Source organism: Mercenaria mercenaria, chromosome 1 (genome assembly GCF_021730395.1).
Source record: "Mercenaria mercenaria strain notata chromosome 1, MADL_Memer_1, whole genome shotgun sequence".
Taxonomy (NCBI): domain Eukaryota; kingdom Metazoa; phylum Mollusca; class Bivalvia; order Venerida; family Veneridae; genus Mercenaria; species Mercenaria mercenaria.
Window position 1 is genome coordinate 9702262 of NC_069361.1, and position 20583 is coordinate 9722844.

At 33.7% G+C, this 20583-nt stretch overlaps 1 protein-coding gene across 1 annotated transcript; it reads right to left on the bottom strand.

Annotated features, from left to right (window-relative positions):
* Window positions 1-8258: 8258 nt before the first annotated feature.
* Window positions 8259-13062, bottom strand: LOC123545023 (uncharacterized). The gene is made up of 2 exons (XM_045331252.2): window positions 12800-13062; window positions 8259-11989 (listed from the first exon to the last, which is right to left on the bottom strand). Exons 1-2 carry the CDS (start codon window positions 12833-12835, stop codon window positions 10928-10930), a joined length of 1098 nt encoding a protein of 365 aa, XP_045187187.2. The 5' UTR covers window positions 12836-13062; the 3' UTR covers window positions 8259-10927.
* Window positions 13063-20583: the final 7521 nt, after the last annotated feature.

Genomic DNA, 20583 nt, shown 5'->3' on the forward strand with positions numbered 1-20583 from the left:
TGAAAAAGATCTCAGGAGAGATAAAAATGGCTTAAGTGCTATAGTTGAAATCAAGGAGAATTCTTTGATATCGATAAAACAGTTCTATTGTTATTTATTTATTTATTTATTTATTTATATTTACACCGACTGTAAATAAATGTGTTGTTGTGTTGTGCTATGCTATGCTGCGCTGCACTGTGGCATGCCATTTCGTATGGTGTCATGTCGGATTGTCTTGTATTCATTGATTTGTCTTGTCTTGTCTTGTTGTGTCGTGTTGTGTTAATTCGTGTCTTGTCATATCTCGTATCGTCTCATGTTGTCATGTACAGTATTGCACTGCATTCCATTGCATTCTGCATTCTGATCTATACTTTTATCTATATCTATCTGTTCATATCTTTATCTATGGTCTCGCTTAACTCTCTTTTCGAGTATACGTTAGTGCGAGAAAAATTAAAAATAGTGATAGAAGTTAAAAGAAGACGGCAAGTGATCACTTAGTAAGAAATTTAAAACACTGTTTCGGCTTTTTACGTACAGGGCCTGCTTGAAGCTATCAAGACTAGGTTGCGCAGGAACTTATGAATGGCGGTTGTCCCTTATCACCACGGTACAAGGAAAAAAGAAAACATAAAACGACCGACTGAGGTATTAATCTGACTTTATAATAAGGGAAGCATATGGCGAGTAACTCTCGTGGAGCCAACAAGGTATGACAACTTTTAACTAAGCAATCAACAATTCTGTTAAAACTATAATGACACTTATGTAGGTTCATCCGTCTTCTAAAGTGTGCCACCCATGTTTGTTTCTCATAAAATTAACATTGTCCTGATATGAATAATTACCTTTTACAAAGCAAAACTCTACTTAGGCATGTACTTAAATTATAGTGATTATACGGACACCAGATAGATGATATGTATTCCAGTATTCCAACTGCGGAGTCATATAGGCAAGGTGCTTGAATTTCTTATTTTTGGTAATGATTTCCTACAAAAAATGACCGTTTTGCTAGAGTTAGATGTTAGTCTATTTGTTCCAAGAGACACACTCAGAGTGCATGCTGAACTGTGGTCATAAAATACATGGCAATTTTTTCCATTTCCCATTATTCCAAATTTCTGAGGTCTTTTATAGAATGTGTGAATTTTGTGAGCTATCAATAACAAAATAAACATCATTGTCATCTACAAATAAACGAACTTTGATTTTAAGTTTCAGGAAGGTAATTTACGCATAAAAGTAATACGAGGGTCATACAAGGTAGACCGATGCCCTAACTTCAGACCTTATCAGAAGAGACGTCAAAAGTTTATATCATTTTGAAACGTGCTGTCTCCGCTACATATGTACCAAATTAGAAATTGTTACCATGCATTATGTTACTACAGTGGTCATTTGTTTAAGTAAGGGGTACACATTGCGGTCCACGTCAGTGACATCTTCGTAACGTTAGCTTTGTTTACAATGTCTTTCCTGATTAATTTAATTATGTTCCCCCCCCCCCACCCCCCCTGCAACTAAAATTGTTTGTCGGTAAGAGTCCTGAATATCGGTGTCTTACCTCGTACATAAAAGAAGAAGGGAAGCTACTATGTCTGAGGCTTCAACTAAAATTACTTACATCCGCCTGGACGAGTGGCTTGGTGGCGACTGGTTTGATTCATATTTTCCATAACAAGATATTGTGTAAATACTTAACCACTCAAAGCATAGTAATAGGATTTTTTTAAATTTTCAAAATGTTTTGTTAAGTTTATAATAGGTCGTAAAATGTAGTTTATTTAATACGGTAAATTTCACCAAAAAGTTGTAATACCAAACAGTTAATATAGACAGGAACCAGTTGGAAGAGGTAGTTGTACTAAGTGTGTGTTATTTCACAATACATAAATAACTACGACTTGCTAATTTATCCGAAACTGACTTTATATGCACGAAAGTAAAAGTTTCCATTCTAGTTCTTACTGCCTTTGATATTTACTGATAAAATACATACATAGATTTTTTTTATTCAGATTTTATAGCGATGTAAAGTATGTAACATTGTCCCATTAACAATTTGAATATAATGAATGAACACCTGTATCATTCATCATTTCTAATTTGTAAAATAATTGTAACGTTACATCTCTTTACCACTTAAAAACTTTACATAAACTTTTAACGAATGGCATCTTTAGGATAAATCAGCCCAAATCTCTGCGAGTTTAATAGAAACTCAGTTACTTTCGGTTTACAGAAAAGTAATCAGACTTTGAATAATTATTGTTTTGTTTTTGGAAAGCTTCTCCTTGAACTTAATTAAATTATACTAAATTTTGAATGAACAGTAAATAATTTGTTAAAATGGCACATACTATAGCTTTTAAAGATTTTCTATCTAACTGACCTTTCACAAATATTCCACACTATGAAAAGTTGATGTATATTTTTGGCGATAAACAACAAATAAACACATATGTCTAGTAGTATAAGTGGCATATATGGATCGATTAACTTTACGGATGATATATTTATAAATCTTTTTTTGATTTTCCATAAAGTTCTCCTGGGTTGATAAATGTTAACTTTTGTTATATTTTATAATAATAATTTATATTTGGTTTAGTTAATTTCAGATTGGATCGGTGTACAAAACTGGTTTAGACTACCCAGTCGCGTATTTTTGCCACTGACCGTTCAATCGTAGTACTTCTTTTATTTGTCCGTTTCATTCTCGTTGTCTGTTATGCTTCACTAAGTGTGTGAGGATGTGGTCTTCAATAACATGGACCTGCTAGCGCCTCACGGGCTAGTACATTTCTAATGCTGACAATATCCCGACATTGTGTAATTTATAAAATAATAACTCATACTTTATTCTGTAACGAGCACTATATATCTGTTGCACGTTTTTAAATCTTCTTTTGGAATTTATTTTATTTTATATCAACTACTTTATTTTAATAGCTAGAATTCTGCTTAAGCCGGTGCTAGGGAGCGTGATGGGTTTTGCACATTTTATTACCTCGCATGAATAGACTCAGTCAAACCATCTGCAGTTCTTTTGCTTGGTTGCGTTCTTTGTTTCCAACTGATTTTCTTACAGAGTCTTATGTCCTTTTTATGAACACGATTACAGGATAAATACAGTTTCTGAAATGGCCTATCTTTGGACGTAAAGTTATTTGTCATGTGTCTCCTCAATTATTGTATATATGTCAGCATTTCTTCTCACCTAAAATCAATCGGTTTTATACTCCTATATCGTTTTCATCTTCATTTCCTCCATCAAATGCTAATCAATTAGAACTAGAATGTGTCTGTAGGATACAGGGTGTGCCCCCCCCCCCCCCCCACTCCACTCCACACACACACACACACTGGTACATTTGTCACAAATAAGGGAAAATAATTCAAATGTTTGCAGTCTTAATGGGGTATAGCCTCAAAAATATGAAAAGGATTCATTATTCTATACCATACAGTTTACTTTTTTTAAGCTATGAGCATCACAAACAAAAAATCCACTATTTTGGTTATTTTAAGAGTCATAACTCTGTAATAAACGCTAAAATTCTCAAGAAGAATGCCAAATGTGCAAGGTCACATTATGATAAAGACTCGAGCAAGGTTTCATGAATTTACATTAAATACTTTCTGAGTAAGGCACATAATTAGGTGAAAATGTGCATTTTTCGACTATTTCAGGGGCCATAACTCTGGAAATAGGGGGCGGAGCCAGATGAAAAATAGAAGGTGCGCAAGTACATATCATGATAAAGACTCATGCAAGGTTTCATCAATTTATATCAAATACTTTTTGTGCTAGGCGTGTCACAAGGTGAAAATGAGCATTTTTGAATATTTCAGGGGCCGTAACTCTAGAAATAGGGGGCGGACCCAGATGATAAATAAAAGATGCGCAAGTTCATATCATAATTAAGACTTATGCAAGGTTTCATGAACCTATATCAAATACTTTTTGAGCTAGGCGTGTCACAAGGTGAAAATGTGCATTTTTGACTTTTTCAGGGGCCATAACTCTAGAAATAGGAGCGGACCCAGATGAAAAATAGAAGGTGCGCAAGTTCTTGTCATGATTAAGACTCATGCAAGGTTTCATGAATATATATCAAATATTTTTTGAGCTAGGCGTGTCACAAGGTGAAAATGTGCATTTTTGACTATTTCAGGGGCCATAACTCTAAAATTAGGGGGCGGAGCCAGACGAAAAATAGGAGGTGCGCAAGTTCATATCATGATAAAGACTCATGCAAGGTTTCATCAATTTATATCAAATACTTTTTAAGCTAGGCGCGTCACAAACTTCGGACGGACGCACAGACGGGCGGACGGATGGACGGACGGACGCATAGAGCAAATCTATATGCCCCCACCACTCATGGGGGGCACAAAAATCATTTCCAATAATCAACACTGTCAGTTGTGGTGTTTACATAAATTTGTGACTCGTTGTATTCTTTTAGCTGACTGAGACTTAATGATATATGTTGAAATGTAAATACTTAATCGTGCACTGGTTTCTAAATTAACTGTCTTCTATGGTGGCATAATTCTGCCAACAACATATCCACTTATTTATCTCATATTTCGTAAAAATGTCACTTATTCAATTATTATCCATTCTCGCATACCAGAGGTCTACCGTGGTTCCCCGGATGTTCGTCTCGGGATTTTGACGAACCTCTGATGGATGAGAATGTTATTATCTGGCAAGTGACAAAACTGCATGTTATCCACTTAAATATCTTAACAAGACAAAACTGCCTGTTAGTGTCCACTACTGCCATCAACATATTCACTTGCGTTAACTAAGTATCTTGATTTTTTTCAGTTAGTCAGTATGTTTACGATATCTAAAAATTCACACTGTTCGGTCCTCATCTTCATCAAAGCGTTCAAAGCACTGATGGCGGATGCAGTTGTTGCTAATAAATAACGTGATGTATTAGGAATTCTTACTATAAATCAGAATAACATACTTTTATGCAAAACATTCAGCTTTGTTTGATTATTTATGATGAAAACTGCAACAAAACGTACACCCGATGGTTTATTACTAGAAAGAAGAAGGACAAAATATACATTTTTTTTTCCAAATCATTCAGTTTTTTTATTTCTTTCAAATGCATTCGAACACTGCTTGTCGTTACAATCATATACATACTGATTTAGTCATCACCAGTTCATTAGATTATTATGAAAGCAAACAAAAACATTCGCCACAAATGTACCTCGCAGTCAGTATATGCCAGTAAGAAATAGAATAAAACAAGTAGGCTAGAGATGCAAAATTTGAACCCTAAAGTCTGTTATATATATAAACAAACTGCCTTACAACTTTTATCTGACCGAGACAAAAATCGAGGAATTTATAACTGATGAAAAACAAAACCATTTTAATGTTGACACAGATTTTTCTAAAATACATTAAGCCGAAGAGAAGGAACAGAAAACATTTTGATTGAATACATTAAATATTTTCCTATAGTGGTAGGAGTAAGTCCCCAAATTTAGGCTGAAAGAAATTGAAATTTTCATACTTTCAGAAAAAGCACTTCAATGCCATGAGAGATGCTTAAATGTAAAGAGATCCAAGATCATACACTACTATCAAGAAATTTAAATATGGATGAAAATTTACTTCATTTTGTGAATATTTGGTACGAAACGTCTAACCGTTAATTGGCAATTTGGGTATGAATATATGGTGGCATATTTCTGCCAACCACATATACACTAATTTATCTCGAAATTTTTCTTAAAAATGTCACTTTTTCAGTTATTATCTGGCAAGTGACAAAACTGCTTGTTATCCAGTTAAGTATCGTAACAGGACAAAACAACCTCCGTGCAGGAATATTGTCAAACAATAAGGGGAAGTAACACTGTTTAGGAGTTTGAGGACTTGATTTTTTGTCAGTTAAGTCAGTTATGATTGGCAATATCCCGTAATCGTCCCCTATCATTACGGAATAAATGAAAAAACATAAAGGGGCATAACAATTATGCAAATTTATCATTCCAAATCCTATCTATAGGCACAAACCATTAGGGGTGGTGGTAGGGGATGAGGTGGATATACACTCATTCATTCTGTCACATGGTGAGAAAAACTGAAGCCAGACCGAGACTCGAACCCGGGGCCTCGGAATACCGTTCCGATAATCTACGGACTGAGCTACCCGACCGCCGCTACACATTTTCTCCTAGTTTCAATATTCAAGTTCTATACCGTGACACATTTCATCACCATTTTGAAATATGTCCACGAATTTCAGCAGGTACTTTATAAATCAAGTAGTTACAGGCGCGGAGACTAACCAGTGTAATGCCGTCAAGGCCCCGCGTTGGGCGCCAAATGTCACAGGATGAGAAAAATGTGCAGCCAGACCGGGACTCGAACCCGGGGCCTCGGAAAACCGTTCCAATGCTGTACCGACTGAGCTACGTGGCCGCCTATACATTTTCTCCCCCGCCCCGTTTCAATATTTAAGTTTTATACCGTGACAATTCCGTATAGGGGACGAAAAGTCTCACCGTTAATCGCCAATTTGGGTACGAATATTAAATGATTAAATGGATATCAAGAAAACTTTCACAATAACCACTTATTTATATGAATATGTTGATGGCAGAAGTGGGCACTAACAGGCAGTTTTGTCCTGTTAACATAACTATCTGGATAACACGCAATTTTGCCACTTGCCAGATAATAACTGGATATGTGACATTTTTAGAGAAAACTGTCTACATAAATAAGTGGATATGTGGTTGGCAGAAATATGCCACCAGAAGTGCCCACTACGGACATCCACATATTCACTTACTTTAACTAGGTATCTTGATTTTTGTCAGTTAGTCAGTTATGATTGGCAATATTCCGTAATTGTCTCCTATTATTACGGAATAAATGAAAGTACATAAAGGGGCATAACAGTTGTTCAAATTTATCATTCCAGATCCTTTCTATAGGCACAAACCATTAGGGGTGGTGGTAGGGGATGAGATGGATATACACTCATTTATCCTGTCACAGGGTGAGAGAAAAATGTGAAGTCAGATCGAGACTCGAACCCGGGTCCTCGGGATACCGTTCCGATAATCTACAGACTGAGCTACCGGACCGCCTACACATTTTCTTCCGTTTCAATATTCAAGTTCTATACTGTGACAAATTTCCCCACCGTTTTGAAATTCGTCCTCGAATTTCAGCGGGTACTTTATAAATCAAGCAATTACAGGCGTCGGAGACTAACCAGTGTAATGCCGTCAAGGCCCCATGTTGGGCGCCAAATGTCACAGGATGAGAAAAATGTGCAGCCAGACCGGGACTCGAACCCGGGGCCTCGGAATACCGTTCCAATGCTGTACCGACAGAGCTACGTGGCCGCCTATACATTTTCTCCCCGTTTCAAATTTCAAAATTCGAGTTCTATACAGTGACAATCCCGTATAGGTAACCAGTCTTACCCGTTAATCGCCAATTTGGGTACGAATATTAACTGGATATCAAGAAAACTTTCACAGTAACCGCTTATTTATGTGAATATGTGGAAAGCAGAAGTGGGCAGTTTTGTCCTTTAACAGAATTATCTGGATAACATGCAATTTTGCCACTAACCAGATAATAACTGGATATGTGACATTTTTAGAGAAAACTGTCTACATAAATAAGTGCATATTTGGTTAGCAGAAATATGTCACCATATGAATATTAACTGGCTATCAGGAACACTTTCACAATATCCACTTATTCATGTAAATATGTAGGTGGCAGTAGTGGGCATTAACAGACTGTTTTGTCCTGTTAACATAATTATCTGGATAACACGCAATTTTGTCACTTGCCAGATAATAACTGGATATGTGACATTTTAGAGAAAATTGTCCATATATATAAGTAAATATGTCGTTGGCAGAAATATGCCACCATAGTCTTTATCTAAAATGTCCCCATGCGAAATTGAAAATTACGTGTTTGATCGAGATCTTTTCGTTGCCTTATATTCAGTATAGTCAAAGATAGGTACCTTTAGACCTAGACCTAGTGTGCATAACGTCATCGCCTAAAGACCTTCAAAAGCGTAGAATGACCGGCCAGAGTAATAGTTGGATCGCCTATTGAATACCAGCTGAAGATACAATGATTGTTAACCTCTGTCACGTATTTATCATCATATGACAAATGATGTACGCTGATCTTGTGACAGTATTCTTAGAAATAACAATTATGTAGGTAACAAATAACAATAAGACTGCGATAACTTTGTAATAATGTATTGACAGGCAAAAACGTTTTCATTGATGTAAATACATAATGCATCGGTAAAAATAACAAAAGTCATCATATTCGTATATATAGATGAATGTGTGTCATAAAAAATCAATAATCAATTGATGACAATATGATAATGATATAATTACATACTAAAATATCTGCATTCGATTTAATGAAAAGCGTCGTCAAACATGAATACTCACGTAATTAATTACAGTGTAGAAGTATAATCAATTTCCTGACAGGTAAGAAAAGTTTCAGGATGTAAGTTAATGTGCATTTACGTATAAACATGTTTTTATCATTCACCCTAACCTTAGAATGTGAATTATTGACATACATGGTGACATTAAAGATTTTGACGTCAACAATTTTAAGACACCACAATAAAGATGACGTTTGTTTCAAAGAAGAAAAAAAAAACGACAAAGTTGGGATATGGAAAAATAAATATGTGATAAATAAACCACAAAAAGACTATTAAACTGTCGTTTTTACATAAAGGTCAAAGCAAAAAAGTAATGAATTATAATAGAATATTTTTAACAAACTGATTTTAAGCAATGATATGAAATAGATTTCGAAAATACATATGATATCAAATGTTCCAAAAAAAGTTAAACGTGTAGATACATACTCATTAGCTTCCAGTTTTAGAATAATTTCGCTGCTGACATTTCAAAATGAAACTGTTCAAATTCTTTTTCGTCGTATATTAAGTAGTTTAATGGAAGGAATCGTTCCGATACATGTACATCATCTTACAGTTGTTACAAACCATCATCCTTACTATTCTAGTCGATAGACAGACTGTTGTCTTACCGTCTTTGTTCATTTCTATTTTTGTATAGTATAATCAATCTTTATATTAAACTTCACTCCATAATTTGTGCTGTGGAACGGTCTATATAGTTCGACAATAAATTTTGGTGGGATAAAATCAAAAGTAACAATAGTTCTGACTACTGACCATCAAGCCATTCAGCAAGTGTTTTATTACAAGATATCTCAAACCATCTTACAGTCTATTTTTTTTTACTTTAGTCTAGTAAATATGCACAAATTAAAGATCGGCGACTTATATAAGGAGTGATGTAATAATTAAGATTGTGTAATAATTCAAAAAGAACACAAGAAAAAAGTGGTAAAAAATGATACCACTTAAGAGTTCAAACAATATGTATACCGAAAATGTCCGAAGTAAAAATACATAGGCATTACAGGAACAAATCTGTCTGTCGTCTGCGACAATAAAATATCACTGTACAAGAAACAAATTATTGTACAAAGATATTCAGTAAAATTTGAAAATATATCAAAATATAAAACTGCATAAACTACGGTCAATATTAAAAAAAAAACAACAACAATGTTCCAAGAAATCGTTACGCATGTGTGTATGTATCGGGGATATCATGATTGATATATAAATGTAGTAATAAAATACATAAAAAGTATAACATATATGTCTTTTGGTAGCTTCATTCATTGGCTATATATTACTTTATTAGTTTCAATGGCAGTGTATGTAAATAACGAATGATTTTTAACTATTGTTTTTATTTATCGCCTACTTTGGGATGTCGGCATGTCCCCGAGAGGCAGGTACTTTTTACGATTTCTTTTACTAAAATACTTCACCAGGCAGGTAGGTGGATTCCAAATCCCGATCATTTAAATAATAGTTCATAAAGCGGGTCTAATACTTAAAAAATCTCGTACATGACTAGATTTCATATAAAAAAGAAGATAAACTATTTTGAGATCGTTAGAACGCATAATAAATATTAAGTGTATAGTAGGACGTAAGTGCGAACTTCGTGAACAATTCACTAGTTAGTGAAATAAAAGTTCTATGATATATCCTACTATAAATAGTAAAAATAACATTGAGACCTCAATGGCACAGTGAACCTGGTACACCATAATCATAATGGCTCTTGGTAATGAGAATATCCACCAGTTAATTCTGACGTCTGCGTATTATTGATAGCGCTGAGAACGAATTGTCACTTAGTTTGTCAACAAGTTTGTTGAAAATAGGAAAAATGAAAATATCAAGAAAAAAGATGAAAAGACTGTATGTTTTGAAATAGCCAATAAACGGATTAGGCGTGCTTTTAAGCCAAAAGGCACACCTTCTTTCATAATAGCAATTATGACACTAGGTGTACCATTACGACGAGAAAGCACACTCGCCGTGTATCAACCTCTATTTTCTATGAAATGGCGTTAATGAAGAACAATGTAAATCTTAATAAAAAGTAGGTGAGAACAGAAGACAAAATACCCATTTAAAGTATAAAATTAAACCAAATGTATAATATCACTACGTAAAATGATAAATAAAGTAGATAAATCGAGTATGTAAACAAATATCACCAATAACAGTAATATATTACGTGCTTTAGTGCACCATCAAAGGTAGGAAGTCATTGTAAACAATAATGAGTCATGCGGCAATTCGGGTATTTTATCTCAATACAGGAACGGAAGAAATATGAAACCGGATATAAACCACTTCTTTCATAAATCACTATTAGTTTTTTTTCTTAAACTGAATTTGATTCAAAGTTACAATATAAATGATAATATCACAACCGCGGTGTTTAATTTTTGCTTTCTTTTTGAAAAAAAATATAAAACGTCCCATCACATTTTAGTACTCTCAGGCATTACAGAAGGTGCGGCTGGTGAAAGCTGTTCTAAATTTTTCCACACCTCATTGTTAGCTGGGATTCCCATGAACAAATTATTAAATCCATTTTTATCTGTGGAGAATACGTCTGACTTTCGTTTCTCAGGAACTGAAACAACTGATGTCATAGAGAAGTCGCTCTTTTCAGAATCATTTCTGATATTTCTATTTCTTTTGCAGCATGATATTGCAATTAAAATCACCACGAACAATACAAAAGTTCCACAGATTGTGCTTATGACGATAATGAGTTTCTCCGTCGATATAATCCTTGTATCTATAATATTTTTAGTTGTTGTGGCATTTAAATCTGGATGAATGCTGTCTAACCATTCCATAAATTCTCTGGGTGGCATTATATCCGGATTCATTGAGTTCCAATGACCATGTTTCTTATTTTTCGCGTCAGTAGATTCTTCGTTCTCAACACTTCTATTTCTTCCTTCAATGTCTGTGACATTACTCTGTGTCAAATTTTCCCGACTGATACCATCAAACCATTGCTTAAAGGAAGATACCGATGTCGTTTCCTCGGCATTAGATGCTGTTCTGGCTTCATCAAGTTGTTTATCGCCTTTTATCGCGGTGGTCTGATCAACGTTTTGATAAGTTGTCTTTTCCGTCGAGGCTGGTGAACTTGATACCTCTCCCTTTGTTATTAAAGAGTTTGTTTCTTTGTCCACTATGTTTGTAGTTTGATACACTTGTGTTGTCCTTAAAGAATCGACATCTTCTGACGCGGTCTGTTCAGTTGTGTTTTGTACAACAGTGGACTCAACAACACTCTCTGAACTTGCCTCTTTTTGTGTGACACTTGGGGAAGTCTGGACACTTAAAACATTAGCAGGATTGTTAGTTGTGGATGCTTGTTCCACTGTGATGTCTTTTACTGTTGAAACTGTAACGTTTCCCCACAAAGTTTCCTGCTGATCTGTAGTAGTCACATTAAAACCAGCAATAGTTGAACTTTCTTTCTGTGACTGAGCATTTGCGTGGACACTAAGTAGTGTCGTGACCTAAAAACAATACGGTAAACACAAGCTCAGTAAGGTAATTGATGTGCAAAAACAAAAACAAAACACTCTATTATTCTCTCGTAAACGCTATTAAACTCATGTTCGCCTACTGGTTTCGTGACAAATGTTACAAAAAAATATGACATATGTTTCAATTTGCTAAAATTCTTAAAATTTTAGTAGTTTTTGCATGCAGAAATGCAGATAATGATGGGAATTGTTTTCATTTGAAATGCCTTTTACTCGTTAGTACAAGTGTTAACACTGGGTTGAAAGAACAAAAATCACCTTTTTTTTCAAAAAAAATATAAATATATATATATGCCTTATGAAAACAATGAAAGAATGCGTTAGAGAATATTATATTTAAATAGTAAAACAGTTTATTTCAAATATATCAACACATTAAAAGAGTATGAACTAATAGTCAGGTTTTACAATCAAAAGTTTAAAATTAATCTATCTTTGAATTTTATTGTTAATAGCATGAAAAGATAAATTAAGAATAACGGACTCTATACAGAGGAGCGGGATGAAAAGTTATGTTTAATCTGATGTACATTCGTTATTTCATCACGAAATTCCGTAAAATATCGGCACCTTTTAGATGTTTCTAAAGAGACATATTTAGGCTAAAGATAATTTATACAAATCGTTTAATTATGAATGGCTTTCAAAAATAATATGTTCTCAAACCTTTCCCAAGCTTCGTCTTGTGAACATAGTATATGGATCAGCCTTACTGGCTTTTAAAAATAAATATTTTTATTAATCAACAGTATAAATGGAAAAGATGTTGAAGCAACCTACCAAAAACAGTCCTAATTCCGCAAGTGTCAGCTTCATTTTTCAAGATTAAAAATCAAGAAGTCTCTCTTCGAAATCCTTTATCAAAACTGTTAAAACATATAAATGTAAAAATCTTAAATTTTATTTCACACAAGAGTTCGTTAAAACATAAATACTAATATCCGCCAATTGCTTTGTTTCACACACGACTACAACGTATTAGTCAACAAGTATAATAATATAAATCAGTCACTTGACATGGGTTTTCTATGCCTATTTTTACCATAACGTGAATTGTCATAAACCCCATTAACCAATGATAAAGCGACCGTCGCTGATATTTTATCTGTAGGAAATACGTAATTACTCATCCTTGCCTTCATTTTACGGTCCGATTCATACACATATTTATATCAACGTAACGAAAAATACCAAATGATTTTTATGTTCTTCTTTTAACAACGAATCACTTACCCTGTGGATTATGTTTGGGCAAATGTATAAGTAATCTAAATGTTGGAATATTTATTTTGCCGAAAAACTCTGTAATAATTATACATTTTCACGTATCTGGGCGAAAATTCACACATATTTATATCAACGTAACGAAAATACCAAATAACTTGAATATTTAGGTATAACCTGTATAAAATTGGGAAAAAGTAATAACAAGGGAGATCATATAGAGTAATTCGACTCTTCAATAAATAAAACCGATAAATGGAAAGTATGATCATTTAAAACGTTAAATAAGTAAGTTTAATTTAGGTTTACGTGAAAGGTATGCGCCAAAAAAGGTATCAGCGAATATAAACATTTAAACGAAATGACTGGTAACCATATAAAGCATGACAGATGAAGAAATATGGAAATGTAAAATAACTTCATTTAAATGGGACGATAACCTTAAGTAACCAAAGCCGTGATTTTGTGGCTGCCATAATGCATAAATAAACTGGCGAAATATGTCATAAATTTATATGTATCACTGAAACAATGCATAAAAGTGTCTAATAAATCGTAAAGGAAATGAATACAACTTAAATACATTTATCTTCTTTCTTCTTCTTAACGAAATTAACGAATACTGCTTATGTCATGCCGTTTTTAGAAGTAATTCATTAAATATACTGCTATGGTTCCAAAGCTAAGACCGACTTTAAATGCAGCTATGGAGAAATTGTGGTCACGCCGCGAACGTCGCTCCCGATTCTCTTTATCTTCCGTTTGTCGGCTCTTATGAACCCATACATTTTCAAAAACAATTCTTGAAAGTGTAATATGTAGTAAATAGTGGTTCTGTTCTTTCAAAACTGGTTCATAAGATCAAAATTTAAAGAATGTTTTTGATCTTTCAAGCTGCTAACTAAGTTCAAATGAACATTACTATATCGTTTAATTTTTACAGTTATGTGAGTAGATTATTCGTTTGTCAGGTTTACTTCTTTTGAATGTTTGCATCTTGGTGGGCTAAACATGTTAAAATACTGTTAAATCAGTTAGGATATGGATATCTATGTGACAATACAGAATTGAACGTTAATTATTTATAGATGTTAAAAACCCGACTACGAGAATAATTTCTACAAGAATGGAATAACAATGTAACTAGTTTGCCGAAACTAGAATACTACGCCAGATTTAAAACTTCATTTAGTTTTGAGTCATATTTGAATAATATTGACAACGATAACCTGAGAAAGTTTTTTACTTGTTTTAGCAGATTCTATCTTTATTCTCATTTATATACATACATCATATAAAGCATTATAACACATTCACAAATATCACATGTATATAACCGCTCAAATTTTTGAGCTATATGAGATTAATATTTCAGTCAATAGTACATGAATTCTGACCATTAAGAATATTGAATATATCATTTAAATAAGTAAATAAAAATTACATCTATATTAAGTCTAACTATTTACAGACTTAAAAGACAGAAAACCAGTGCTAATCCATATTTAAAAACTGCCATAAAAGAACCATATGTAAAACACTGAAGACTGTAAATCGGGGCCCTAACGCGCGTATAAAAATAGTTTTCAAAAATCGAATATCACTCTTGACCAGGTCAAGAATGAACTGATTAGCACTGATTGTCTACACAAGTATAAAATGGACATGACACATAATACTAAGAAAATACAATACATTATTTACAAAGTAATGTCTTCTCATTGCTTAGCTATTGAAACTGGTAGCTACAGCTAGTGTTACTGTGTTAGAAATCAAAATTACGTACATATTGTCACTTAAATGCAGCGGAATCGGAATAGCGTGTACTTATGACTTGTCCGAGATATATGAATATTCGCTCAAAATACTTGCCAAAAATACCATGGCCAAATAGAAGAAAATTTGATGTCTTCTGACAGAAAGAGAACTCAGAATAATATTTGTAAATTTCTGAAGGAAGTATATTTGTTGAGAGAGTAATTTGTTTATGTTTACGCATGTTGTACAAACCATATCTATCATATTTTTACGTTAGCCAAAGACATGTAATTGTTGATATTGCTAATAAAAGTTGTTGTTGTTAATATAAGTCTTAATATTTTGCTAAATTTTACTATCGTAATTCTGATTTAGTTTTAAAATTCAATAGTAATTTAAAGACACTTCTGCGAGAAGGTTTTTTATGGGGATGTGGATTACAAACTTCGTAAGATCTTGGGTCATGGTAATTTTCCAAATGTATTTGGTAAAATTATAAAACGTTTTATTAAAAGAGGTTACGATCCAACTGTTTTGAGACATACCGCATGTTTAGTGGTCAACCCGTTTACAGTTGGACACTACGCTTTCCTCTTTGATTGTGTCTGACGGAAGAGGGGGAGGACTCTATGATAAGCAGTTTTTTAAATCCTACCAGGACTGAACTGTTTTGATATCTGTCTTTTGACCTGTTTCGTCGGGCCCTTAAGGGTGTTTCTCTTGTTGCTCTGTCTTCTGAAAAGGCATTGAGTACATACGTTTTTGGTTCTAGGCGGTGCCCCACTGTGTTCCTTTGTTTGTTCTGTTGTCTTAATGTGTTGGCTTTGTGTATGTGTGTGTGTGTTTGTGGTGTATTGGCTTTGTGTGTGAGTGCGTGTGTGTGTGTGTGTGTGTGTGTGTGTGTGTGTGTGTGTGTTTGTGGTGTGCGCGTCTGCGTGCTGTGGGTTTCGTTTTGGGGAGGCTGCGTTTTTGGTGCGTGGCATTCCCTGTTTGATATTTGTCTTTGTTTTTTTATCACATATATATATATATATATATAATTTCAGTGAAGTATTAATTTATGTAAATTAGAAACCACTCGATTAGAGTCAGGTGAATATATTAAACAGGTAAAAAGGCTATTAAAGATGGGACGTATACTATCCTATACGTTATGATTTAATAGAAAGGCAATAAAATTGGGATATGGAATTCAGTCTCTCTCATGTAAGTGTCAAGTTATCCGTGTAACAAGAAGAAAAACATATATTCCCTCACAATACTACCTGTTTCAGACACTATTAGAATCTGTTACATCAGCAAAATACCTTGGCGCAGGAATTTCAAACGATCACACATAAATAGGTCGACTAATAAGGCTATTCAAACCCTAGGTTTCTTTCACAGGAAATTGGAACCCATTAACTCTATGGCTTTTCAGAACACAGTTGGAATATATAGCTCAAATGTTTCTTTGTGCACTAATGCAACTTTAAAAAACCTGAAATCAGTGTGTGTGTCTGCGTGCGTGCGTGCGTGCGTGCGTGCGTGTGTGTGTGTGTGTGCATGTATAGCAGCTCGGGTGATTACATGTCAGCAAAGAACTTTGTTACAGTGTTCATGTAAAAAGCGTGGTAGGTTGTTTTTTTTAAACCATTATTAAACCATGCAGTCATGTTTTGTCCTTTGTGAACATCAATTTTCTATCAAATATTTTAAAAGATATAGCATGAATAACATTGGGGACACAATTATAAAAAAAAACCCTCATGTTAGTGGGTCATTTCTATCATTTATTGGTTTAATAGACATTATTGGGGAGATGTTAATACTTTCCTAGAATTGAAATTCAATTCTATTTCTTGTTTTCAATATCTCTTATGTCATGCTTAGATTTCATGACTTCAAGACTGCTGCAATAGTAAGTTAAATAACTTAACGGCAATGATTGATTCTGTAATCTTTCCCATCGATTACTGAATGCCATCTGTAACGTAAATTAGTTCCAGGTCGTCTAAAATTAAACTGTTGGGTTCTTTAACTAAAGCAAAATATTTATTTATTTATGGTGAAATACGATTTAGAACAGACTTCATAAAATGCCTTCCATTTGGTCTGAAAATGTTACTTTGACAGTTATTGCTGACGACTCTTAAAGAGAACTTGATATGATGTAACAAACTCCATTGACGGTGGCAATCACATATAGCAATACAGATACTAAACAACATAATGGCGGATCCTCAGTTGTCTTTTTTTATTGTTTTTTGGGGGTTTTTTGTGTTGTTGTTTTTTTTGCTCTGTAGAGCTATTTTCCTTATTTTCTCTTCATTTAATTATTTTGCTAAAATCACATGATGACATGAAGGTAGCATTTTCATAATGAACAACATGACAGAATTTTTCATGGAAACTTAGATCATACACCACCACTACAATTTGCGGTCTCACTTTTTAGCTGATTTTGCAGTTTGTGTGTTTGACTGAAAATATTTTTCTTGCATCAAACTTGACCCCCTCTTTTCTTTTGATTTTTATTCAGCGCTGACAATATTCTTCTAGAAAATGTAAGTTAAATACATTTAAAATGGGTCCTGATGTGTGCTGCGGCCATTGGGAATATGTCAATTTTATATAGAATAAAGAAGAACAGCTATTTAGTGTGTTGTAACCTATATCCAATGGCCCATGAGTTTATAAGTTTATATAATGCCATGAATGTTAAAACGTCTGTATATCAGAAATTACCATGCTTTGTAATTGTCAATAGTACTTTGAGAATACAAATGTACCTGTTTCTATATTTTGAGTAGAATGCTACTCTCCTGATTCAATTCGTTGGCAGTGCGTTAACCAAAAGAATTAACATTTTATTCTTCATTTTTAAAAGACCGTTCTTTCACACAGCGTAGAAATGAATTTGTTTGAAATAAAACCGAGCTTGTCTACTAACAAACTCCCAACATCCGATGAGATAGAGTTTACGTTGGACGTTGGTATAAACACTATTTTTTTTAGTTATTCACGAATAGAATATATGTTATTGTTATCATCAAAGCAAAACACGCATTTTTTCACCAATCTACATGACAAATGAATCACAGTATAAATTCTAAACAATAACAAAATTTGATTACAAAGTAAATGAGGCTTAATTCGTATTAGTACAACACAATCGACAAAGGTTAAGCTTGTAAAGAACAAAAACTATTTATACATGTATATACATTTTAATGGTCTGGCAAACACTATGATAATAGTGCCACTGTCTTCCCTAAAGAATGGACTATATATATTATATTTATGAGTTTAACAAAACAAATGAAGTCCTTTACAAAACTATGCTGTCATATTTCTGTACATGTGTATACGATATCCAGATAACTTTCGTGAAAATTGTGGAAAATTTTGGGGGGAAATATGGTGGCATATTTCTATCGAGATAGCCAGGTAGCTTTAATATTGATAAAGCGAAGTTTTCTGAGAAGATTATCTCAATAGTCGAAAATTTACTGGAAATATTATTTCTATAATTTACATGATTATCTCGATAAGTTTTGCGCAAGTGCCAACAGCTGCCAATTATTAGCTAGATAGCTATACCCATACTTTCAGAAATTATCTTGATATTTTGAAAGCCGATGATATATCCAGGAAAAGTTTGATTTCCTGGGTAATCTTTTCAGAAAACATCATTATATCAAGGTAATATTTTTAAGTATCGCGATGCTACCAGCACCGGAGAAATATCCACTTATTTTATTTTTTTTTTTTTTTTCAAGATACTCTATTTGCGGGAAACTTTCGAATATCAAAATAACTTCTGAAATATCGAGATAGCTATGTAGCAAACAAACGGCAGCTGTGGGTCCATTCGCTAACCGTATTGAGATAATAATATAAATCTATGGTGGCATATTTCTGCCACGAGACAGCTGAGTAGCTATCTCGATAATTTGTAAAATTTCTAGGAAATGTGTGCATTTTTTTCTGAAAACATTTCTATGGTGGCATATTTCTGCCACGAGATAACTAGGTAGCTATCACGATAATCTGTTAACTTTCCAGGAAATGTGTGCATTTTTTCTGAAAACATTTCAGCAATAAATAATATTTTCTAGATATTTTTATTTATTTCCTGAAAATGTTTTAGCGCAAAATTTCACGTTAATGCTTGGAACTGCCACGAGATGCTCAGTAACTATCACGATAAGATCTTAAACTTTCCAGCAAAACCTGTGCATTTTTCTTAAAACATTATCTCGATGAATTATTTTTTCTCGATATACCTTTTATTTCCAGGAAACTTTGCGATAAACTTTTCAGAAAAGTTCGAAACATCTAAATCATTAAATAAGTATCGAGAAAGGTAATATAGCTAATATATGGTGGCATATTTCTGTCACGAGATAGCTAGGTAGCTATCACGATAATTTGTAAACTTTCCAGGAAATGTGTGCTTTTTTTGTGAACACATTTCAGCAATACATAACATTTTCTACATATTTTTATTTATTTCCTGCAAATGTTTTAGCGCAAAATTTCGCGTTAATGCGATAATTTACATTATGTTCTAGAAACCTTTTGTGTTAGTGCCCACAACTGCCATTTATTAGCTAGATAAGCTTTCTCGATACTTTCAGAAATTATCTTGATATTTCGAACTTTTCTGAAAAGTTTATCGCAATACCCTAAAGTTTCCTGGAAATAAAAAGCATATCGAGAAAAAAATAATTTATTTCGATAATGTTTTCAGAAAAATGCACAACTTTGCTGGAAAGTTTAAAATATTATCGTGATAGTAACCGAGCATCTCATGGAAGTTCCAGGCATTAACGTGAAATTTTGCGCTAAAACATTTGCAGGAAATAAATAAAAAATATCTAGAAAAAATTAAGTATTGCTGAAATGTGTTCACAAAAAGAAGCACACATTTCCTGGAAAGTTTACAAATTATCGTGATAGCTACCTAGCTATCTTGTGGCAGAAATATGCCACCATACGTTATAGCTACCAAGAATCTTGTTGCAGCTTCAAGCACTAGCGCGGAACATCTGTGCTAAAATATTTTCAGGAAACAAATAAAATATCTAGAAAATATCATGTTTTGCTAAAATGTTTTCAGAAAACTTAAATTTCTCGAAAGTTTACAATATTATCGCGATAGCTACGTAGCTATCTCGTGACAGAAATATGCCACCACAGTTTTGTTACTTACCCGTGAAAGTATAATAACGTCTGACCCAGTCCATCAACTTTTGATAATGTTAAAGTAGATACATGTTTGCTAAAAATATTTTCCTTGTATCTAAAGAAAGTAGTTTGGATTACAGTGTATTATAATAGCAATAAAGTGTTATACATAATTGTTTTCCACGCGTCTCTGCATTGCTCTGCCTTTTGAAAATTAAAGGAAATCCTACGGTTGCAAGTTTCCAACTAATAAGTGTACATTGGTTTTATTGTTATAGATATATAGGTGGTTCGTTTCTTTGTAGGACTGGAATGTGGAAGGTCGGTGGTACTGCCCAGTTACTTGTCTGTCCCTGGACTAATGCGAGGTTTTCCTATAAAGTGCGACTTGGCGCTAATGTTCTGTAGCA